Raw genomic sequence first — 25045 nt, 5'->3', positions numbered from 1 at the left:
GGTGAGAACACTGTCATCGCCCTCTAGAGCATCATGTCCTGCAGGAGCTGCAGTCCTCCTCCTGAACATGGATGAATCCAGACCCACGGCTGGGGGCAGAGGAGCCAGAGCTGCCTTCTGAGACCAACCAGGCCAAAACTCAGCCCCTGACTTTCCAGGACCAACAAATCCAAGCTCCGCCTTGGAAACTGAAGACATACCTCTACCGCTACCTATTTAAAAATCAAAACCAGGAAAAGCCAGAAAAGACCCCCAGCCCTACTGTGTAGGGATTCTCACGAATGTCATAAATGCCAGGCTTTATAACCCTCTACATAAGAACATGTACACACACACTCTCTTACACATACAATTACATGTCTCGGTTTCATACCTAAAGGATACAAAGCCACAGCCAACCAAGGGGATAATAAACAAACACAGGATAATCTTCCAGTTCTTGGTGTCTCGGGAAATCTCTCCATACCATTGCTTGGAAAGAAAATTCTGCAGGGAGACAAAGATAAAGGACGTGGGTCATTATTAATGCAATGAAATTCAGGATGGTATGCAACCTCTCTTCCCAGCCCTCGCACCCCCTCAAAATAAATAACCCTCCAAATTAAGGTCTTCTCCTTTGGTGTTAGTTATCTGGAGTCTACGGGGCTATGCTAAAACCATTCACAAGTCTGTCTGATTTTCAGTCCTTTCCTAACTTGGGTTCTGTGAACTTTAAAATAGAGGTTGTCTGAGGCCAAAGTCCCGAAAGCCATGAATTTCAACCACCTCTAATTCTTCTTATGTAAGTTTAAACAAGCGTCTTTCTGGCTCCTTCCTCCTCGCTGATTGCAAATTCACACACCCGTCCACTGCTACCTGCAGGAACCCCAGGATTCATTGCTGGAGGCCGACAGGTGAGAGGAACAGGGCGACAGCTGGCATCACAACATCAGCGGGAGCTGAAATGCAGGAAAACGCTCTTCCCAGACCACCAACCCCGGAGAGATGGAATGGGGCCTCCCACGAAGGCGGGAATTAGAAAACTCAGGTTGCCTCCGAGACCCACACTTCATGGCAACACAAAAGGGTGAGCATAGACGCGTCCACATCAAAGAAACACACAGCTCTCAGAAACGGCCCTGTTCGTCGGAAGGGGTCTGGCGTGGATGCACTGGCTGGGAGAGCTAGGGCCCCTGTGCCGCATCAGACCTTCCCTCTCCCAGAAGCCGCTTCTTCCAGGGAGCCTGCCAGGCTCTGCCTAGGCTGCTGAGGCCAGGCGTGTGCTTGGCCCATGACGGGCAGCCGCAACAAAGGACAAACTGCACTTGGTGGGTCAACACCAACTTGTTTGCCACACCACGACAAGTTCAATACAGTCCCAGGAAGTCTCCATGGGGTTGAGCCCTGCAGAGCACAGTGGCAACTCTTAGCACACCCGTGTCTGCTTCCTTCTCTCACCGTTCTCACTGCCCCGGCGCCCACATGCACCTCCTAGGCTCACCTTCACAACAAAGAATTTAAATCCTCGCTTTGGGGCCTGCTTCTCGGGGAGCCAAACAAAGACAGGTAATACCCAGCCTTCCTCACTCTTCTCTCCTGCCAAGGTGGAGGAATACATCAAGCGGTATCACTAGCCCCCAGTCACAGGAGGCTCTCCCCTAGCTGGGGTTCCATAGACACCAGCGACACCTGACTCCAGGCTGTAACCTGCACCCAGGAACCAGCTCCCTGGTCCTATGTGTCTGGCCATGAGATTTCTGTGAATATTATTGAATTGGCATCCGGCTGAAACCGCTGGGACCGGTAAGCTCGGACAAGATCAAGAGTCAGCCTTCCCCAGACCCCAAGCTCTGGGGCACCAACACGATGGGGCTTGGGGCCAAAGGAGCTGTGAGCAGAGTGTGGCCCTCCTTGGCCTCCAACTCAGCCCTCCGGGCAACCCTGATCCCAGTGCCACGCTGATTATTGGCTTCAGGGTGTAATGGGAAGTCCACAAAACAATCAACATGGAACCAAATCTCAGTTCTGCTCCTTCTTAGCAGTGCAACCTAGAGAATGTTCCAGAACCTCTCTGAACAGCTGAGTTCTTATCAGTAAAATGAGATGACCTCCACTTCCACACGTGCTATGAAGATAAAACACGATCACGTACATCATGTGGGTGACAGATAAGTGTCAATCCACCCACATCTTCCTACTCCTCTCCGCTTCACACCAGACCCCTCCAACCAGGATTATGGGTGGAAAAACTCCCCTCGGCAAGCTGAGACACCAAATGCAAACCACAGTTAGTTTAACTCAGTGGAGGAAACCTCTGGGCTGGCTTCACTCCATGTCGTGTTGGTTCCTCTAGTGCCATTACTACCCATAATAACTATAACAGGATGCACTGAAGTCGAGGGCTGCATCTGTCCCATCCTATCTCCCCGAAACCCCCCAGCAACCCTTCCTTTACAGACAAGGGAACTAAGGCTCAGAGAGCTTGTATGCCTTGGTCCATCACCACACACATAACTGGAGACACAGTAGACTGAGCCTCAGATGTGGGATCCAGCAACCCAGCCCCTAAGTATGGTGCCGTACTGGGTGCTTGGTGGAAACTCCAAGAATACTCTTTCTCCTGCACTGTCTCTTGAAGCAAGGGTCTCTACCAAAGCCTATGTGCTGCCATCTCCTGGAACGTCCCTCAATTTTCCCTGCTTCGGTTCTTATATCAGAGGAGAAGGTCTGCTTTTAACACTCTCTTGTTCAAAGAGCATCTGATGCAAAGGGCCCATCTCTGAAGGTGATGTTTGGTGACTGCACGCCGTTTACCTGGACCCCAGGCTGGGCGATGAAGTGCTGGTCCGTGGCCTCCACCGCCAGCTCTAAGCAGTTGCTTCCGCCCCAGGCTTCACAGGAGTACACCAGCAGCTGCTCCGCCAGGTCCTCGTCGCTGCTGTAGCACTCTGTGAACAGCTCTGCGGGGACACGGCCACCACCAGAGGGAGGGAAGCCAAGCCGGAGGCAGAGATGGCAAATACACAGACTGGGCCTGCCCCGCCCCCACGACCCAGCCCTGACTTGGTGAAAAGCCTGGTTTCTAAAAGGCAGAGAGAATGCCGGCATGGCGTCATCCTCCGCTGAACAAAGGGGGTTTGGGGGACACCACGCCCAACGCAGCTCCTGATAGCTGCAGGGGTCTGTAAGTGCCCACTGAATTGAGCTGCATGGAACACGGGGAGCTACCCCCCTTTTGTGGGGCTCAGCCCTGGGGAGAGACTCAGACCCACTGCTTCCTTTCCCAGAGCAGCTGATCTCCCTTCATTTACATTCTCCGCCTCGTGATGAGGGCTTTTTGCCTCATCAGACACCATGCAAACCAACCAACCAACCAGTAAGTGTAAGAAACACTGACCTATTGTTTTAAAGGTGTGCTTACACTTCGAGACCTAATGCTAGAAACTGAAGTATAAATCCTCCCGGGAAATTTTTTAAAAGTCAAAATACTTGAGATCCATTTTCTGAGTTTAATCAGAAATTAATAAAATATCTTTGAAATGTAATATATTTTGAAAAGCGATTGGACGCCCTTTTGGCAACACAGAGAAGCCAAACGCATGAGGCTTTTTTTTTTTCATTACATGAGACAACAAAGTTGTGTGCAATTTTGCAGCTTGCCCCATTGCAAATTGAAAACTCCCAAGTGAGAAAGGAAAAACTGAGCAGGCCCAAACTCTCTGTCTTCGGGAAGCAATCGTTCTGAGTTTCTCACGCTCCTGCTTGGTCCAGACCGTCTGGGCAAACCGCACTGACAAGCTTTGTTCAAGGATGACTGAACAGCAAACAGAAGACAGACATTCCAGAAGGGTAATGTTTAGCAGTGCCTCTCTCCCATTCCATTCCAGGTAACGAGCAATCACACCCTGGAAGGGAGCATGGGCGGGTCACCTGCAGCCCCAGGAGAAGCCCCAAGTCTCCTAAACTTTGGGGGAGCTGCAGGGCAGGCAACAGAAGCCTTTAGTCATGTCACTCCAAGACGATGCTCTGACTGCTGCCTGGGCCCTTAGTAATAAACCATCTGCATCTCTGACCCAGTGGTGTAGGGTCTTCTCTCTATGAAACAGACAGGCTAACTTGATAACTAACAGATAAATATCTCAGATCTGGGGGCGCCTGGGTGGCTCAGTCGTTAAGAATCTGCCTTCGGCTCAGGTCATGATCCTGGGATCCCGGGATCAAGGCCCACATCAGGCTCCTGCTTAGCAGGAAGCCTACTTCTCCCTCCCCCACTCTCCCTGCTTGTGTTCCCTCTCTTGCTGTGTCTCTCCCTGCCAAATAAATAAATAAAATCTTAACAAAAAAGTCTCAGATCTGTCATAGTTTCTCAAAAGCATCCTAAAACACTCCTTCTCTGCCCCCAGACTGTGGTGCTGAGTTTCTTAGACCTAGCCTGTGTGTGGCCCTGGCAGTTGTGGGATGAGACACCCACATTGTCCTGCATCCATTCTTTTTTTTTTTTTTTAAAGATTTTATTTATTTACTTGAGAGAGAGACAGTGAGAGAGAGCATGAACAAGGAGAAGGTCAGAGAGAGAAGCAGACTCCCCATGGAGCTGGGAGTCCGATGCGGGACTCGATCCCGGGACTCCAGGATCATGACCTGAGCCGAAGGCAGTCGTACAACCAACTGAGCCACCCAGGCATCCCTCCTGCGTCCATTCTTGAAAACATCAGTAGGTGGTACAGCCGAGGGGTCTTTGGCTTCTGCCACAGCATGCACACCCCTGATCATGTGGTCTGCAAGCCCTAAATCATGCCAGAGAGGGGAGCCTGGACATGCCTCTGACCTCTGCCACCTGGCCTATAAGTACTACAGGTGCATGTGTGTCTCAAACCACGTGGGTGCCCACTGTGGTGGCCCATTCCTGGAGACTCACCAACTGCACGGGTCTCGTACTCATTGGCCAACTCCTCAGACTCCCCTGCGGCATTGATGTCATTCTTCACCTTGGCCAGAGTCTTCAGAAGCTTGCTGGCTCCCAGGGCTGCCAGAGTGCAGCCCCTGGTCTTTTAGATGGGTGGATAACGTTAGTTAATTCATAATTCCTTAAAGTGGTCAAGTCAACATTAATGTCAGGCAAGGACAAACTCTTGGCAAAAGCAAGAAGTGGTGAAATCTGAACCATTCATAATGATTCAGAATAAACTTTGCAATGTACACAAGATAGTCTTGGCCCTGAAGATACAGTCTTGAATGTGGAATTAGCATATAAAAATAAAATATCAAGATAAATGTTGTGAGTTGTTGATAGCATGAGACCTGACTGCCTAGCACCAAACTGTGGCAGCTCAAAGAGGGGAAGAGTGGTTGAGGACACAGGAGAGCTGATGATGTAGTTAGTAAGACTGTGCTCATGAACTCTATTCTCAATATCCAACTTTATGTTCTAATAATGGAGAATGTAGCTTCTACACAACGAACATAAACCATTATGTGCTAAATCACAAGGAAAAACATCTCAATACATTCCCCAAAGCAAAAATGATACAAATCCTACTTCCTATCTCTAACACAATAAAGCTAGAAATTAATTTTTTAATTAAACTTAAAAACTGTCTCCACTTGGAAAACACATACACACACCTGAGAAGCAAGTGCCTACTGGGTTGCTCACCAAGCATAGCTACCTTCCAGGGACCTCCCCTCTCAATCACGCCTCCATCGACATGGAAACAGAGGCACAACCGTATTCACTTGACACAAGACATCCTATTTTATTGATGATGTCTTGGATTAGGCATGTGAGTTTTGAGGTCAGAACAACCACAACAAAGCGAGCATTTGGGGTAAATTTGGCACAGGCCCAGACATTTACCTGCTCCCAAATGACCTTGGAGAGTTCCTTCTTGTTCTGAAGAATGGCCCAGATGAAGAGTGCTTGCAATGGGTGCCGAGTGATAGGAGACACGTCCTGCAAGGAATTAGTGTGTGGTCAGCGTGCAAATAGAATATCCCCTTAGTAGATGCACTGGCATAAGAATAAAAGCAGGTGTCAGGATGTCTAAGGGAGCACGCCAAGCATGGAGGGCTCCGTATATTAGCATAGGAATCCAGTTCAACAGCACAGTGATATGACTTTCATCACTTCAACTTACCGGGTAGGATAATTTGTCAAAAATTTCTTACCTATCATAAAAGACAACATATGACCAGGCAGAAAGTCACAAAGGGTAGAAACATGTGCCAACAGCAATTTAAAAACTGAACAATTTCTGGAAGGTTGAAGAATTCCTCTCATCACATAAATCTGTTTCTCATCTTAAAAAGTAGCTCTAGCGTACCCAGGTGGCTCAGTGGGTTAAAGCCTCTGCCTTCGGCTCGGGTCATGATCCCAGGGTCCTGGGATGGAGCCCCGTATTGGGCTCTCTGCTCAGTGGGGAGCCTGCTTCCTCCTCTCTCTCTCTCTCTGCCAGCCCCTCTGCCTATTTGTGATCTCTGTCAAATAAATAAATAAAATCTTAAGAAAAAAAAAAAAAAGTCCCTCCAACTAAGTTCTAACTTTCCTACAGCTTAAGTTCAATAATGACAATGTAAAACTTTGCTTCTTTCTTTGGAGCATTGTTCAAACTTTTGATTCCTCATACATGCAATGGCTGTTACTCAGAATTCCCTATCTTCTGATATCTTCTTTCAGCTTTTCAGATTGAAAACAACATCTCTACTCCTTCTAAACTCCCCTACAGGTTTTACCAAGATCCAAAATGCTTTAGGAAGAATTATGGATACTGCAAAGGTTTTTAACACAAATAGCGTCAAACAGAAGCTTTTCTAAAGAGTTCCAATTCCTTCAAACAACTAACGCATTTAAATTTTTGTAATGCACCCACATGCATACATTAAAATCCTAAAATTACAGGAGATAATTACCTCATTTGAGTTTTCACAGAAGCAACAAGAATTTGAGATATGTAGTTGATTTGAGGGGTGATCCCAGGAAAACCCATAGGATAGTGAGAAAAGAAGATAGGAAAAGAAGGAACCAATGGAAAAGGTGTGTTATCAACAAGTTATCACTCTCAGTAACTAGAGATTACTACCACTAGGGAATCCTGGGAGCCAGTGTAGAACACATGCCTCAGAATTAACTCCTCCCAGTGGGGAGGGAGCTGGGGTATTTATACACCAACTGCTGGTATTGATAGGACTCCGACCAGAACAAACCTTCAGCAGAGTTGCAGGTGCAGGCATTTGGAAACTTGGCCTGCCGGTGGTTGAAACACAAAGACCTGAGAGAATTCAGGTTGTACCTCCACAACAGAATCCCAGATGGAAACCTGGATTATCCCTTTCAAAATATTCACTACCCCTTTTATCTACAAAGGAAAACTTGGCCGACCTTTACATGGGCAATTGATCACACCCAAAACCAAAAGACTGAGATATGAACAGGGAGCCATTCATTTGTCCCTCTTCCTAGTCAGATGCCTTCAGAAAGTGTGTGTGCCACACCGAGAATTGCAATGAAGAAAAGCTGCAACAATAATTTGAAGTATAGCACAGAGCTTAGAGCAAGATATCTGACTACTCACCAGGTAGACTCATTATCTTAAGTAAAGGCAGTAGCAAAAATTAACAATGCCAACATGCTACCTACTTTATGGCAATAAGGGAAGAAGTGGGAAAGATGGAGGTCGAGATACTTTTTGTGGGAAGACTCAAAAGGAGACAACCCGCCCTGGTACCTACGTGAAATTCTACATCTATGTCGTCCCTGCTACTTCTGTCTTCCTTCCGGAAGCCTCTCCGAAAGTTAGCCACCAGTTTCCAGACAAATGTGAGGAGGGCATCATTATATGAATTCTTGGCAATCTGCAGGTTCCGGTAGACAAGGGTGCTGAAGTGGTTGGAGAAGAGTTCAGTGAGGACGTCATTGGTGAGAAACTTCCGCAGGTTCAATCCGTTCTCCAGAAAGAGGCGGACAAACTTGGGTCTGTCCTTTATAAGAGCCGTGAACATGACTTCTTGAAGGTCTGCAGACTGTGGAGAAAGCAGAGAGGAGACTCAGACCACATGGTCAGCCAAGGAAGTAAGAGTAACTTCAATTTCTCTTTTAATCTTTTTTGGGGAATAAATTTTATCTTTTCAGCTCTGACACAATGTTGGATCATAGTTCAAACGGACAGGGAAGTGGCAAGGCAGAGTCTTTGAAGTCAGCCAGATGTGGGCTTGGAGGTGACCTGGCCTCCTGCTACTGTAGAGAAGAGATAATTACTCGGGGAGAATGTTGGTCAGTAATTCATCCCAGCGCCTGGCATGCAAGAAGCACCCGGGACAGTGGGGCTCACCCCATCTCTCTGAAGTCTACAGTAGACACTGACTGTGAACCAATGGCCAGCCTGTTCACTCTGCACCTTGGGAGCTGTTCCTTCCAGTCACGTACCATCCTGCCAAGGGCTGTCACGTTACATCGCAGTCAGTCACTGGGACCCTTGACAGTTACACTTGGGTATTATTTATCTTTACCTCCCCTTTCTGGGATCCCTGATAAACCTATCCCGTAGGAGCTTATTGAGACTCTTATTAAAGATGATTAGTGTTTACCTCAGACACAAATGAGTGGGCAACAGGCCACACTAGCTTTCATGTCTTCCAAAATATACCTCAGAGTTGGGTTCAGTTGCCAACATTACCACTTAGAAGGTTCATAAAAATCCCCACATCACCAGCATCGAAATCCAGATTTAGGAGGGAAAACCAGAAACCCTGACAACACAGACAACCATCATCTAGAACCAAAGAGCAGCTGCTTCTGGGACCTGGAGTCTCTAGTCCCCCAAATCCCTGTTACCACACACACACACACACACACACACACACACTCTCTCTCTCTCTCTCTCCCTCTCTCTCTTCATTACTGTCCACACAGCCCACTCCACTCCTGATGCTAGCCTGACCCCCACTTTTGGTGAATATCCTCTGCCAAGGACAGCACTGTTTCTGCCTCACGATAAACTCCTGGGGATCACACATTGCCTAGACAGGAATGGTCAAGTGTCTCGTAAGTCCCTACACTGTCGTCCAGGTGGGGTAGGAAAGGAAAGGGGTGGCTGCCCCACGGTGGCAGAAGGGAGCTGCACCTTCTCCCCAGTCTTCAAGGCAAATGTCCCATTGCCCAGCATTTCCCATATTCTTCTAGATCATTTTCCTTTCTCTTGGTCACACATTGGACAGGGCAGTGGGCCCCAAACTTCAATCAGAGTCACCTGGAGGGCTTATTAAAACCCAGGTTGCCAGAGACTTCTTAGAATTTCTGCTGTAGCAAGTTGACATAAGGTCTGACAATTTGTGTTGCTCCCAAGTTCCCAGGTGATTCCCGTGCCACCACCGGTTTGGGTGGCGGGAACCACTGTCATATGTGGAAAAAGAAAAGCTTTGCAGTCAGACACATCTTGGTTTCCGGATCCTGGTTCTACCATTACCTACATGCGTGACCTAGAACAAGGCTTTCTCCAAGCCTCAGTTTGCTCGTCAATAACACAGGCACTTGCCGGGGTGAAAGAGCTAACACAGGTCAGAGAAGGAGTACCAAAAAATATCAGTAGCTCTTGATCCGCTGGTACCCAGGGAGACCTGGGTTATTAACCAGCAGAATGAGATCATCCCTGCTAGGGGTTGGTAAGGGAGGGGCAAGTAAGCTAACACCACGAACCTGCTTCGTGCGCTGTGGAAGCTTACACAAATATTACCATGGTTTCAAAGGCTTTTACCTGTTTTTCAACAAATACATACAGAATGTTTCATATGTGCCAATGTCCTAAGTGCTTCAGAAACATGATCTGATAATCATTCTAACAGCCCAATCAGGAAGGTAATGCCCTGATTCTACGACCATCACCTCCATTCTCAGACGAGCGGTGGTGTGTGGGTACATGTTTAACAACTGCATCTCTGGGAGAAGATCATAAGCCCTGATTTGTGATACCTGCCAATTCCTGTGGTGCCAATGCTCCCACTGTGCCCCATTTTCAGCCACCACTGTGACCTCACTGAATGCAGAATTGGGAATAGACCTGGGGAAGAACCTACTTCATTGGCTGGTATTTCCAGCATGAAGATCCAACAGTTATAAATAACTTCCAGAGCATGCATAGTAGCAAATTTTGTAAAATAATTAGAAAGTGATGCATTTTGACTATTTCTTGCCTTTGTTTTTAAATTTAAAAATTTAATTCTGAGTTTATATAATTTAATTTTTTAGAGTGACTGTATTTAACAACTGACTCACAAAATCTCTGAATCCTTAGCAGTCAGCTCGTGCACGCCAGTATGAACTGACTCCAACACACCACCTATAGGGAAATTGGGGTAGCAGAGGCTAAGACACGCAGAGGGGCTGGGTCTGCAGTCTGTTCTCTTAGCCATTATGCCCTTTACACTGAACTATCTTCAGTAGAGTTAATACAATTAGATGTACCATTCAATATATGCTTAAGTTTATGTTTATTTGCACTACCTGACCTTACTTAAATAGAAGATCTCACACACAGGGATTAATTTACAAATCAATTAACTCAATCTACTTATAATTCTACCTTCTTTCTACTTACTAAAGCCTTGCGGTGTGCGATAGGGTTCATTCTACCACAAAGACCAAACACAATATAATGTTTGCTAGGGGAATGAATAATTTAAAAATCCATACACCATTACTTTATTTGCATTACATTATTAAAATTGGTAATGTAGTTATATAAACCAAGTCTTCATCTGATTCTGCAACGATGGGCCTAAAAGTGTTTTCCTGAGCCTCATATTCAGAATGAACATGTCATGAGATACACGAACTTTCCGATCTTCACAAACTCATATAAAATTAAATAGATTCTCACTGCCCACTGATGACTTAGACTGATCTAAAAGAGTAGAAGACAAAGCACCGTACAGCCTCACAGATCCCAGGGTGACAGGTTGTAATTCTTCCTACTGAACAGAGCTCCTAAGGCTGATTTTACTTGAGCTGTACACAAGAAGACACTGCTAAAAAATGCAGTGCTATATACCTCTGATCAAATTAAAAGTAAAAAGAATCAGTCTACTGAAAAAAAAAAAAAAAACATAACTTTATCAGAAAATACAATTTCCATATTGGAGGTGATTTTCTGGCCGAGAGTCTAGAGTCTCTAGCTCTAAGACATTCACTGTGTGTCTTCAATGAAGTTCTTCTACTTTTCCCTTAGGAATCTCACTGCTGACAACCCTTTTATCACAGTGTGGCTGGGGAGATGGGGCAGGGAGCAAAATGAGCACCACTGTCTTGTCTAGAAGTAGTTGAACTACTTCTGATAAACCCCTTTCAGCCATCGTGTCCTTATTGTCCCCATAAGTTGTCCCCATCCGCTCCGAGGAGGGCATCTGTACCTCTGCACCCAGATGGAGAGGCACCTCTCATGTTGGGACCATGGGCCATGAATGCTGGATGGAGTTAGTGGACTGATATTTTCTTCCATGAGTTCTTTTGTTATAATCCCTTGACTACAAACCTTCTAAGTCCATGCGAATGTCCTATATATACTACGGATGAGGAAAGTGACGGCTGGCACCAAAGGGGACTCTGCAAGATCTCTGCAAGATCTGGTATTGAAGACCTAGCAAGAAGTGAGTCAGACCTGACACAGGCCTAACCCAGGAGAGCTTTTTTACCTCCCATCGGCGGTCATTGGTGAAGATCTCGTCACTAGCGAGGTCCAGTTGGTTCCACTCCAGCAGAAGCTTCAGCTGCCCATTCCAGTTATCCTTATCTTGTTCATTGGTGCTAAAGGCTGTAGGAGGACAGGGGAAAAAAGCAACTCAGCAGAAAAAAGAGTCAGAACCATCCCATGGCCACTTGTAAGGCAGATTCTAAGCACATTCCCTTCGAATCAGACATTCAGAACTGTCATTTTACCCACTTTTCTACATATTGTTTATTTTACTCACTCTTGTCCATATTCTGCATGTCCTAAAGCATATAATGAAGATCAACTCAAGCCATAATAATATCTTTCCATTTCATATCCTAATGGTGCAATTGTGCTATGTTGATATTTTCCATAGATTCAAATTTCATGAATGTTGCATTTCAAGGACCATATCAGACTTATATAACTCTGAGTCTATGAAATAATGAGTCATATTATAAAAATTTTCTAATGTCTTTTCCAGAGCAAATGTATTCTGTATCTATGTATCTCTACAAATACAATCCCTTTTTAATAAATACACTTACAACCAGATTTCTGGCAAACACAATAAGAATAATTCTAATAAATAGTTAATGCTTAAATCACATTTCCTAGTTCCTTTACCCTAGTCTGCATACCTTACATATACTAATCAGATGGCTCGACTCTACATGATCTTTGCCAAGGATCAATTTACTTCAGGTAACTTCCACCATAATGGATTTCTAAGACAGCAAAGATCACAGATGAGAATTTCAAAACAGGTTCATTCATAAGCTTCAGGAAACTTGTAAATTCCTGAAACTAAATGCAAAATTATTTGTGTGAAGGTGTATGCATGGATGCACATATATGTGAAGACCTAGGACAAAGGCCTATCATAGTTTTTTTCCACCTCCCGAGACTCAGATGAAAATTTTAAAACACTGTTACAGACAGCACTTTGGAGAGTGCTGGGATTATATTTGGCCACTATTTTAATGACATAAAAATTCTTGTTCTATTAAATACATTCAACCAAGGAGGTTAACTCAGCAGGCCACTAGTAGTTATTCTGGCTTCCAATCTGTGATAACCAAAATTAAGTATGAGATTATATTTCAATAAAGCTGTTCAAAAAATAAATGCAGGGCATTAGAAGCCACAGAAAGCAACACAAAGCTAAAACTTCCAGAGGAGCTATTTTTACTCACCTTTATACAAAGCATAGGAAATAGCATTGCTCACAATTTCATCCCCAGCTTCTTCCATTTTAATAACTGTTAATAGGTGAGAACTTTCGAGAATTTCTTTGAGCTGGCAAGATTTAAAGAGCACAGTTAGGCAATTGATTTCAGGCATAAGGAGCAAAAATGTCTCTCTTTTGGTGAAGAACCTTTTATTCCATTCTTTTTTTGAAGACTGCCTATAGGGGTGATCCAGACACCCTTCCCTCACCTACGGAGCCTGTGCCCAAAACACCTAAGCTCTGAATTGGAATAATAAGTCCTTAGCCACAACGAGAACAAAGTACTGGTTGAACAAGTGCAACACATGAGAAAAAGTTCCTATTGAAGAGCTGAGACTCAGGGACTAGGGTGAGTGTAAGTGCATGTGTGTGAGCATGTGTGAGTGAGTGTGTGTGTGCGAGTGTGCGAGTGTGCATGTGTATGTGAGTTGTGCATGTATGAGTATGTGCATGCATATGTGTGTGTGCATTGTGACTATGCGTGTGTGAGTGAGTGTGAGTGTGCATATGAATGGGAGTGTGTGCATGTGTGAGGATGCATGTGTGTGTGCATGAGTGAGTGTGCTTATGTATGTGTGTGCATGTGTGAGTGTGCATGAGTGAGAGTGCATGAGAGTGTGTGTGTGTGTGTGTGTGTACACATGCACACACGTGTCACATGAGTGAATAAAGGAGAAAAGAACAACAGAAAGCCACAGAAACCATCCAAGTGTGGTCAGGAGGGCTTAACCCGTGGGAAGGAGAATTCCAGTGCAAACAATAGCCAAGAGGACTTGGTGACTAGATAAAGAAATAAGGAACTTGTTGTTATTCTTTGTGATATTTCTGTAATATTTCATTTTAAAACCCAATCCCAAGGCTTCAGATGTCGTTGAGCTTGGCCAGAGCTTACTGAGACAGAGCTCCTCTAGAGGAGGAAGCCAGCCTGGTTTTGGTTAACTGGGCTCCAGGTCAGGGACAGGGGCCCAGCAACATTTGAAAACAAGGATCTGGAACTACGGAGAGTCTCGCCTGGGCAGGGGGACAGAGGTCTTGGGCCAAGGTGGGAGGGTGGAAGCCTGGAAGCCATGCAACAGATAAAACCTTGGATTTGAATGTTAGGAGGGACCATTCTGTCTGCATTCTCCTGGGAAGGCGGTGCTAGAGACTTTCCTTCGTGGATGCAGAGTCCAGGAGTGACCAGGAAATAAAGGAAAACCACAGGATGCACACTGAGGGCAGCGGGAGGGGGTGTGAAGGGAAGGGTCCTCTCTGCATGTGGGCAGCCCTAGCTCAAGCAGAAGGAAAGGGGTCCAACTAGAAATGACAGGCAGTGGGTGGTGGGGCGCCTGGTGGCTTAGTCAGTCAAGCATTCTGTGTTTGGCTAAAGCTGTCACCCTGGGGTCCTGGGCTCCAGCCTAGCATCAAGCAGCATCCAGCCCTGCATCCAACCCCACATCAGGCTCCCTGCTCGGCAGGGAGTCTGAGTGTCTCTCTGCTCCTCCCCTGCACTTGTGCCCATGCTCTCTCTCTCACTCTGTCTCTCAAATAAATAAATAAAATCTTTATTTTAAAAAAAAAAAGAAAGAAAGGAAAGGGAAAGGAAAAGGAGAGGGGAGGGGAGGTGTGGAGAGAAGGAAAGGAAAGGAAGGGAAGGAATGACTGGTAAGAGGGGTCCATGTCCCAAGAGTCTGGGCACAAGTGAGGGTGGGCAGCACAGATGAGATTTTCCTTCCAAACAAAAAGGAGGAAGGAGAAAGTGAACGTGGATACAGAGTGAATTGATGAGACCCAGGGACAGCTTTGGGGAACCCTATCTGGTCTCCCACCCTGAAACCTCCCTCTTTCCTCCTTCAGCCCTATCCCTGCACTGCAGCCAGCACGAGTTTTCCTGAACACAACTCACCACATCTTCATTCTGTTTCAACCTTTTAGTGACTTCCCATTCCATTTAAACAAGACCCAAATCTCAAAACAGTGTTCAAACAGCTGCCTGGCCTGGCCCCTCATAAGCTCTCCAGCTTTCATTCAAAAACTTCTACCTTCACTGACTTATTCCAGGGCCTCAGGTAGGCCATGCTTGCCTCACACCTCAGGACCTTTGCACATGCTCTTCTCAATATTACAGTCCCAGTTTTCACCCCACTGACTACACAGCCTTCAGATCCCACATCACCTCCTCTGAGAATACCTTCAGAATCCATGCTACCTTTCTTTAGCATACTCATTTCAGTTTGATATTATATGATGCTATATACTGTAATCATTCAACTTAAACTTTTTTTTTCCATTTCTGTTTTCTCTATGAGGACAGGACTCTTCCTATCATGTATACTGTTCTTTCTGAAATGCTTATCCCAGAACCTGGCATATGATATATGCTCAATAAATATCAACTGAATAAATGAGTAGATGAAACAGTTTGACATAAATGAATGGTACCGAGGCTGACTGATAGGTTGGGATAATACGGAGGTTCAAGTTCTTGAGAAGGTGAGGACTAGGCACAGGTTTAACAACTTTGGGTGAACTAGTAGAAAGAGAAAGCATAATCCCAGTGGAGAGATAAAATGGGTTCCCTGGAAAGGTCAAGAAACCGTGAGTTCAGAGTTTGAGGTTGGTTATCCAGAAGATAAGAGAAATCACCCATAATTAGCCTTGGGGGAGAGCTCAATTAATATCTGACTGGATATATACATTCATTAATTAATAATTCTTCTCTTGAGCTTGGTCTTTTGGAAAATCTGTACCAATTGCAAACCTTCATATAAGTGCATAATTAAAGTGCCAGACGAATTTTTATTATTAATCGATGTCTTCTGACGTGATTATAATTATGATGGATCATTAGCATATTAGATATGACTATGAATGAGGTATAAATCCCAGAAAGGATAAGTGAAATGCATCTGATTTTTAGCCTGTTCCAGATTTCTATAATAGTTTTCTGAAATCAGAAATCAAAATCCCTCATTAAGGGGACCCATTAGATGGTCTCTGTTCTTTGGACATGACCTGACTCAGATTCTTCAAGCCAACTTGCATGAGTGAGAGGAAAGCCACTGGAGAGGACTCAGGGCCATCCTGGGTGGGTAAGTTAAGAGTTGTCTATTTCTTCTTCTATGGGTCTCCTTGAACCAACCACTGAATTCCTCCCATACATCGCGGGAAAGCACCTTGAGCACAGTGCTCAACACACAATGTCTCTGGGATTCTCTGCGGATATGTCTGGAATTGTCTCAGACATTAAGGTCTCCGTATGTGGAGAATCAAAACTGTATACCACTTTGGGGAGGAAGGACTCCTATTTCTTATCCACATATTTCCATGCAGAGCAGCCTCCATCCCAACCAAGCCCCTTGATATCCTCCACCCTTTCACTTCCTCCTACTTAGGGTGGGGGAGTGACATGTCTAATTGGTAGCTTTCACTTTGCCTGGCCAGCCAGCCCTTTACTGCTTCTTCAGTGGGATCTGCTCCTTGCAGAGTGTTAGTGCTCTGGTCTGCTATCAGCCACATACCTAGCCTGGGGGGAGGCAGTCTCTATCCATGGCTGCCTCTGTCTGGGTGGGCTCGTCTGTCTCATTCTGGGGCTCAGCACAAGGAAGCTCATTACGACTATACCCCTAAGCCACATCTGTCAACTTTGCCTTCATCCTCAATGAAGCTGATAAAATCTGATCTCTATTTGCCTGATTCTTGTGTCTGTCTTTCAACTGGACTTGGCCAAGATACAAGAAAATCCTAGAATGAACTTCCATATAAAACCCCCAACTTTACATTTTTAGTAAAATCTGGAAAATGCAATTATTCGAGTAGGAATATCATATAAGCATTTGTGGGGCAGGCCATCATTTAGTACCAACACTGACTCTGGAAGAAGATGCATCTGAACTTTTAAATTCTAAATTCTAGGTAATAAGGCTTAATCCAGGAAGAACTTCCTTCCTGATCACTTCAACCCCACTGCACCTCACCCAGAGTATCAGCTAACTGTCCATTCATCTGAAGTTAATTAAGACCAGTAGAGTCCCCACTGTGTGTTTATTTGCTAGAGAACTGAGTGGCCTAGAAGACTGGGTTGATTTTCCTCATTATTTACAAGGCTTTGGTTCATCCAGGCTTGCCTTAAACAATGGCAGAGGCTACCACAAACAAGACTACCCTATACCAGGGTTTCAGTTTGCTGCACTGGACATTTTGAGGTGCTTTCACAACTAAATACTGTCAAAGTGCCAGTCTAGTTAAAGAATATTTTTTATAGGGGCGCCTGGGTGGCTCAGTGTGTTAAGCCGCTGCCTTGGGCTCAGGTCATGATCTCGGGGTCCTGGGATCAAGTCCCGCATTGGGCTCTCTGCTCAGCAGGGAGCCTGCTTCCCTTCCTCTCTCTCTGCCTGCCTCTCTGCCTACTTGTGATCTCTGTCTGTCAAATAAATAAATAAAACCTTTTAAAAAAAAAAGAATATTTTTTATAATATATTCAACCTTGAACTCTCATGACAAAATGGGCTCTATGACTTAAATAACTCTCCCATTGTCTATAGTCTGTTATTTTCTTTCTCCAAAAATTCCCAAATGGCAGCACATACTCCTAAGAAATACCCAAACATCGAAGGCCATTCTAGAATGAGCTGATGGAAACACACCCACTGATACTAATGTGGGCTTTCTAATGAACTGAGCAGTGAAGGAAGTGGAAGTCAGTTCAAGTCAACAGCATTCACAAAACAGAGTAGTTAGAAGCTATGGTACCATGTCAACATAGTTTTCTATAGGCTTAACCATAAGAAGTGTAATAGAGATCCTGATAAGTCCATGTTTCTTACATGATCTGATGAGAAAGGTGAGAGATTCTGAGTTAAATCTTGGGCCAGTGAATTTAGAAAGGCAATTATTCTGTAGTAACCACTTCTCCAATGGATGTAGACTCCATTTAGCATCTGCAGTTGTAAAACATTGCCAAGAATCTCCTTCCTCTGCTCCACTGACACACCAACATTCAGAAGCTAAACGTTTGTTGAAGTCATGGTGTAAAAGGATTACCAGCTTTGCAAACAGGTCTGAGTTTGAACCCTCAATGCTACCCCCCACCAGGTATGGAGACTTGGCGAGTTATTTAACTTACATGAGCTGCAATGTCCAACAAGAAACCTACTTTGGGCCAGAGTATTGCTTCAGTGTCGGTAAGAATGGACAAAAGAGCTGTAACTCTAGCACAGTTGAACTCTTAACGCTTCCGCCTTCCCCATGAACTTGGCTATCTTCTTCTCAGCCCCCAGAAGCCTCCTATAGCTCACCCATTTGATCCAACTCTCAGTCTCCTCCTCGGGCAGCCGGGACACCGTGCGGGGTAAGAAGCGCACCAGCTTCTCCTTGACCACGGATGACGTCAGGGCATCCTCCACCTCCACCAGGCTCGCAATCACGTCTGCAATCTGCCCTGAGCCCTCCACCACCACACAGGGGATTTTACTTTTGATGGAGGTGTTGATGGCCTGAGAGAAAGGAGACAGAGTTGGCCAGACTGAAGACACCCTGATGACCAGTGGAACGCACCAGAACCAGGCTGGTCAACCACACACCTTGACACATCTCTGCACTTCTCCTTTTGGGGTTTTATATGAATCAGAAGCAAACCAAATTTTTGCAATTGTCTATGAATGAGCAACATAAGCCAGTTGTATTATAGCCTGTGCTAATACTAATTCCTATAATAAGGACACATGTGATGAGCTTAAGTTCTCCATAAAAAGTGCTTAAAATATCAATATATACAAAATTGATCATTTCAAATACTGACATCATAGATATGCATGACAAGTCCTAAAAATGGTATTCAATATTATTGTTGACAGCTTATCTGACAGAGGTTATCAGTATTCATACTTTTAAGGTATGAAAATACCTTCAAAGCAGTAGCCACATATGTTGACATGTATATCCCTTATAATTCCCAAATAATTTTCCTTGCCCTTTTTATGAAAAGAGAATAAAATTTAATTTGTTTCCCAGATATATACACACCACATTTTTATTATTTCCTTTACAAAACTACAGAAGCTATTCTAAGTCTTAAGAATTTTAAATCACTTAACAGCAAGACACAGTGATCTACATGCACAGAAGAAACCAAGGAGCCCCTATCCTTAGCAGAGACTGAACGCCTTCCTGGAGGACATGTCGCCCATAGAGTGTCTGGTGTCTCATCCTGGCGAGCTGAGGGGTTTTTCCAGCTCTGCACCCCACTGCCTGCCCCATTGGACCGGTGTGTCCACATACTGGGGCCAGAATAAGATGATCAGACAGGAAGCTGTCCCTCCCCTCTCCCATCCCCTGTCCTGGATGTGGTTACTGGCCGCACAGTCATTTGAGGGGAATGCCACAGAACTACAGTGCCTGGGCCCACAGTGGTTCTCTGGAAGTCAGAGAATTCCAAATCAAAAATTTGAAAGAGAGCTAGTAAACATAACCATCTTTCAATTCCTTTCTCTCCATCCCTCCTCCTCTCTTCCTCTTCTGCTCTTCAAAGATTCATGTGCTGACAATTTTTTTTTTAATCTTTAATTTTTCCCTGAAAAGTCTTTCCCTGAAAACTTTCATTTAACAATGGTCTCAGCAGGACATCTCACAGCAGGTGCTCCATAAATATGTGTGAGTGAATGAATGAATGAATGAATGAAAGGCCATTGTTATATAAAAGGATAAACAGGGACGCCTGTGTGGCTCAGTTGGTTAAGCAGCTGCCTTCGGCTCGAGTCATGATCCCAGCATCCTGGGATCGAGTCCCACATCGGGCTCCTTGCTCAGCAGGGAGCCTGCTTCTCCCTCTGCCGCTGCCTGCCATTCTGTCTGCCTGTGCTCACTCTCTCTCCCTCTCTCTCTCTGATGAATAAATAAAAATCTTTAAAAAAAAAAAAAAGGATAAACAAAGTGCTAGATTAGGAGTCCAAATAACTTCACTGGGAATTACTTGTAACTCTAGAAGGAGACTCTGGGAGGGAGTGGAGAGGACCAAGAATCGTGATACACAGGATAGAGGATACAAGGGGATAGGCAAATGAACGTGGAAATTAATTAAAAGAAGGAGTTAAAAAATCAAATTTTTGTGAGGTCCTATTGCTAAAACAGTGAGATCTTCAATATGGTGTGCATGCCTTCAAATACCAACAAGTATGCAATCACACTGATACCTTCTGAAAGGTCAAGCAGGAGCCTGGCTGGTGATAAGAGCAACTCAGAAACATCTGAGTAACACAGATGGAGTGGGGAGCAGAATTCTCCTCCACTGCTCAACACTGGAGTTATAGAATTGTCCAGGAAGATTTCTATGATCCCAGAGTCGCTTAGGACTCGGGGTTCCTTCTTACGGGTGGAATCCTTCCAGGCCCAGGAAGTGTGTGGTTGGACCTTCAGTGGTCTGGGAAACCCATCTGAGAGTAGCCTCTCTGTGTGTGATCACAGCTCATCTCCATGCAGATGGGGTGGCCATGATTTTCCGATATATATGCTGGTTATGATCTGTAGTTTTATGAGTTAATATCAACTCTTCTCTTTGGTGGGCTGATGGCCAAAGCCAATATTAGGTATATAAGCTATTCATGTTCTTGCAAAGTCTCCTCTGGACTGCTAGGGAACATTGGGTGGTGAAAATACTTGCAATAGTAAAAGAAGTTAGTCAGATTAGATCAACGTGAACTCCAAAGCAAATTTGTTGGGTTAGTTTGTTGATCAATTTTCTAGAAAACCAAACCAAGACTCACCTTCAAAGTCTCCTTGCCACCTCCTTGGGCGAAACACACAATGGGGATCTTGCCACCATAGTTGGAATCTATAAGGCATAGAACATAAAACTGACTCTGGACTCATTAGAAATATTCATCTATCTCAGGAAGAAGCATACCAGGAGCTTCTGTTCCCAGGGTGTGGGGTGATGACTGCAGATCTCAGACTTGAAATCTCCCCATTGATCTTGACAGGTGTGTCTCTGCACCCCAAACCAGTATGACATATGTCATGTTGTAATTTGTTACTGATATTTAAAATGCTAAAGGCTGTGAATAATTTACTTTTACTAATATTAGACCAGGTTCAAGTTTATCCTTATAATACACTCTTGCTAATTTGCATAATCCTATGCTTTCTTGAGTGGGTGGCAAATTTGCATAACTAAGTATTCTCTCAAGAAAGAGTATTACATATATAAATGCCTTCCTTCATGTATGTCCCACTGAAAAAGGAAAAAGATGTTGAAAACTTCTCCAATAAATCCCTGTTATGGAGTCTATCACTACCTTGTGAGGTACTCTTGTTCCATAATAAGACGTATCTCAACACCAACATCTCAACAGTGGTGAAGAGAGAGAATATGTCACTTCCCATACCAGATAAAGGCTTTCACTTAACTGCTACATTCTTCCCTTGAAACCAATATTTTAAATGGTTCCACTATATAGAAATAACCAGGATTCAAACACATAACCCATCCAACTGTTGACCTAATGGGTTGGTTTTTATCATTTTTACCCTAGCTAATTACATTGCTTCATAGGCTCAGATTTGCCAGTATGGATTTTATTTGTTCTTGAACGTTGTCTAGCAGAAGAAGAGACAGCGGGTTTTCTGTACTGACAAACCAGAGTGCAACAAGGCAGCATTTATGCTCCCACACGTTGGCAACAACGGTCCTAGGATGTCAAAGAAAGAAGAGAAATAACAGCACCTCTCTGGCAACAGGACACCTAATTGGGTTCACCATGCTTCACTTAATGAGTGGTGGCTACCATTGTTGGTGCTGCTGCTACTGCTCTTGATACTAGGTCTAAGATCCACTTTCTGAATCCTGACCTTGAATAGTGCGCTCAGAAATGTACTTCTCCAGCTGATTCCGAAGTTTTGCTTCAACTGTAGGATGTCCATGGCACCCGTTGTCCACGAGCAGCAGATGAGTGTGATTGTTGTCCAGGATATACAGAGGGTCTCTCTTGAAGTCATCCATTATGTACTGAGCTGAGAAATATCCCTGAATAGCACAGAGAATCTTGTTTTTGAGATTTATTTGTTGGCCAACATGCATGATAATATTTTTATATGTTATTATGAAGGCTAACCCATCAGGTTCAAACATATTGATGCCTCCTCCCAAAGTCCTAAGTTTTTGGAAGGGTCTTAGAGGTCTTATAGTACAGGACGTCATTTTAAGTATGAAGAATTGAAGGTTCAGAATGGTTGGGTCACCTGCCCATTGTCATAAATGGCCAGTGACAGTGTAAGGATCAGATTCCCAATTCAGTTCTTATTCCATTCAAGGAAGTATGTGTGTATGTATGTTGATGTATGTATGTGTGTGTATCCAGATACACACACATGTGTGTACATGTAGTTTTATACACATACACACATATACATACACAGACTTATATTTGTGTGTGTGTAGATGCAGGTAGAGGAAGATTGACATAAACACATATATATTTCCTATCATATGCCAAGACTTTGGCCAGGGTTTATGAATTAGAAAGTGAACAAGATGGGATCTCTGCTCTTTAGAAGTCCATAGTTATAGGACCAGAAAAAGAAACAATTAAACAGATACTTTGTCCTAACACTTAATGACATAGAATAAATAATAGCTGGGGGGGTGGGCATAAACAAAGAAGCTCCGGACCCCTGTGTCCCATTCAAAGGTGTTTAGTTCTTAAAGGATTAGGGCTACATTAAAAGATGTTCAAACTGAATTCTAAGAATACAAGTCAAGTTGAAAATTCAATGAGGAGAAGAAGGTTACTGACTCTATTAATGGTATATATGTTCAATCAGAACAAAGGAAGAATGAAAAAAAATTTCAAATGTTACAGTTCTCTTCTCAAAGTGGTCCTCACCCAGCCAGGAGCTCTACTCAGGAGAGTCCTGGAAATGACAGATAGGATAATATTGGCAAGACAGGCATCCAGGCAATTACAGAGGAGCCCTACAAACCTTCTTGAAACAAAGCATTCCTACTCCACTTACACTTTTACAGACACAAATTCTAAAACCTTAACAAGGAAAGAATCACAAAAGGAAAAGCCAAAGACCATGCTTTCTAATGAATGAGGATATTAAACTCCTAATATTGGCTATTTAAATTCAGTTTAATTAGTTTATTAAGGAATAAGTAACACTGTTTCCCAGAGCTCTGTCCATTAGATTATGGATTAAAGGGGAAAAAATAGCAACCCAACAGATGCGAAAAGATATTTGGTACTCAATGTTCATTCTCAATTTAAAAAGAAAAATTATAAACTAAAAATAAAAGGATGATGCCTTATGGTACCTTCTTAAAATAATGTTATTGAAGCTTTCACCAAATTCTGTCTACAGTAAAAATACTAGTCTCATTCCTACCACTATGATACCAGGTATTTTGGATGCCATTGGGATACCTGTTATCATCACTGTTATTTAACATTAGTCTGAACATTTTAGCCCAGGCAAAAAATGCAAGATATAATTAAATGGAAAAGTTATGTTTAAAAGTAACACTATTTATCAGTGATATGGTTGCAAACACAGACTACCGAACGAATCTACTAAAAAACTATTAGAATAAAAAAAAAAAGAGTTCAAAACATTTGATTCAAAACAACAAATAAATCCTTTCTTCATGAAAATCACTTCCAAAATGACACTGAATAAACACCCCATTCACAATAATAACAAAAATCCATTACCTCTAGAAACGATATTAAGAAGAAATATGTAGGTCCTAGTGAGAAAAACTGTAAAATTTTCCTCGAAGATACAGACTAGCATAAAGTGAAGGATATATCCTATCACTGGAAGAAGACTTGATATTCAAATTATTTCAATTTTCCTGCATCAGTTTTGGGTTTTAATATGACCTCACTCAATGAGTGTGACAATAAAATTTCACACTCATTTTTTTGTGCTGTTTTGCCTTGTGGTTGTACTTTTTTTAAAAGATTTTATTTATTCAATAGAGAGAAAGCACAAGCAGTGGGAGCAGCAGGCAGAAGGAGAGAGAGAAGAAGACTTTCCATTGAGCACAGAGCCCAGTGCAGGGCTTGATTCCAGGACCACAGGAGTCTTCATACACTTGATACTTGAGCTGAAAGCAGAGGCTTAAAGGCAGAGTCATCCAGGCACCCATATATGGTTGTACTTTGACAAAGGGATTTAAAGTTTAGATAACAACAATAGTAGAGGCATGAGCTCTTTTTTTGTGTATATGTAATGCAACAATACTTCTGACAGTGTAACACAGACTCCAAATGAATAAAACTTCAGTACCTGGTATTGTTTTGGTTCAGCTAAATCTGGGTTCTGGTAGAGCCCATCTACTAGTAGTGGGGTTTGTAACGAAGCCATGAATAGAAACCACATGGGAAGATATGGCCAACAAAGTTATTGTGAACAATTACTGGGTTCAACTTGTGCAAAAGACCAAGCACTGTTTTCCAGGGAAGACAGAAAAGAAACAAAGAAGTTGACCACAAAATCATATGGGTTTGCTAGTAGACTACCCTAACTCACCAAAGTATCATGAGCAGACTTGTAAAAGGAATAAAAACTAGTGTTATAATTTGAATATCTAAAAATAATACATACTCATTGTAGGAAACATGGAAAATACAGAAAAGAATGAGAAAAAATAAAATCATGCTTAATTCCACAACTCAGTGATAATCATCAAGATTTTAGTGCACTTATGTCTTTCCTGGACATATAGATTAATTTACATTGTTTTCAAAATTTTCTACTTAAAACTGCAAATATTTTCTATATTATCAGAAAATCTTTGCAAATATTATTTAGCACAAATTTCTTTCTCTTTACACAGTAAGCTACCTAAAGATCCCTCTATTCTTGATATTACTAGATATTTAGGCTTATGTTAATTCTTGATATTATTAGAAATATTTTAAACAGTGTTTGTCTAAATATTAAATATTAAATTCTCTAGTGATATTTATAAGTATGGTATGAACAGTCTTCATGCACTTGATACAAATTTTGCACTTGATCTTAGCCTAAAGGCCGAGAAGTGATTAATACAAATTTTGAAATGGTTTTCCAGAAAGGGTACAGATTTGATCTTTCTGCAGAAATTTATGAAGATCTCATGCTTCCATATGTGTTGGAGACTACAACCATATTT

General features: G+C 43.3%; 1 protein-coding gene across 1 annotated transcript in view; it reads right to left on the bottom strand.

Annotated features, from left to right (window-relative positions):
* The window catches only part of TRPM8 (transient receptor potential cation channel subfamily M member 8), a 78675-nt gene that overhangs the window by 35776 nt on the left and 17854 nt on the right, over positions 1–25045 (bottom strand). Inside the window, exons 6-15 of the mRNA XM_032355506.1 lie at positions 21733–21907; positions 20649–20716; positions 18186–18383; positions 12875–12977; positions 11662–11780; positions 7708–7998; positions 5837–5932; positions 4898–5027; positions 2794–2939; positions 374–486 (exon numbers count right to left, since the gene is read on the bottom strand). Of these exons, the coding sequence (XP_032211397.1) occupies positions 374–486; positions 2794–2939; positions 4898–5027; positions 5837–5932; positions 7708–7998; positions 11662–11780; positions 12875–12977; positions 18186–18383; positions 20649–20716; positions 21733–21907 (1439 nt within the window). The remainder of the gene's footprint in view (positions 1–373; positions 487–2793; positions 2940–4897; positions 5028–5836; positions 5933–7707; positions 7999–11661; positions 11781–12874; positions 12978–18185; positions 18384–20648; positions 20717–21732; positions 21908–25045) is intronic.

The sequence above is a fragment of the Mustela erminea genome, chromosome 8, assembly GCF_009829155.1.
Source record: "Mustela erminea isolate mMusErm1 chromosome 8, mMusErm1.Pri, whole genome shotgun sequence".
Taxonomy (NCBI): Eukaryota; Metazoa; Chordata; class Mammalia; order Carnivora; family Mustelidae; genus Mustela; species Mustela erminea.
The sequence above is the reverse complement of the archived record's forward strand: the minus strand, read 5'-3'. Positions and strand labels throughout refer to the sequence as shown.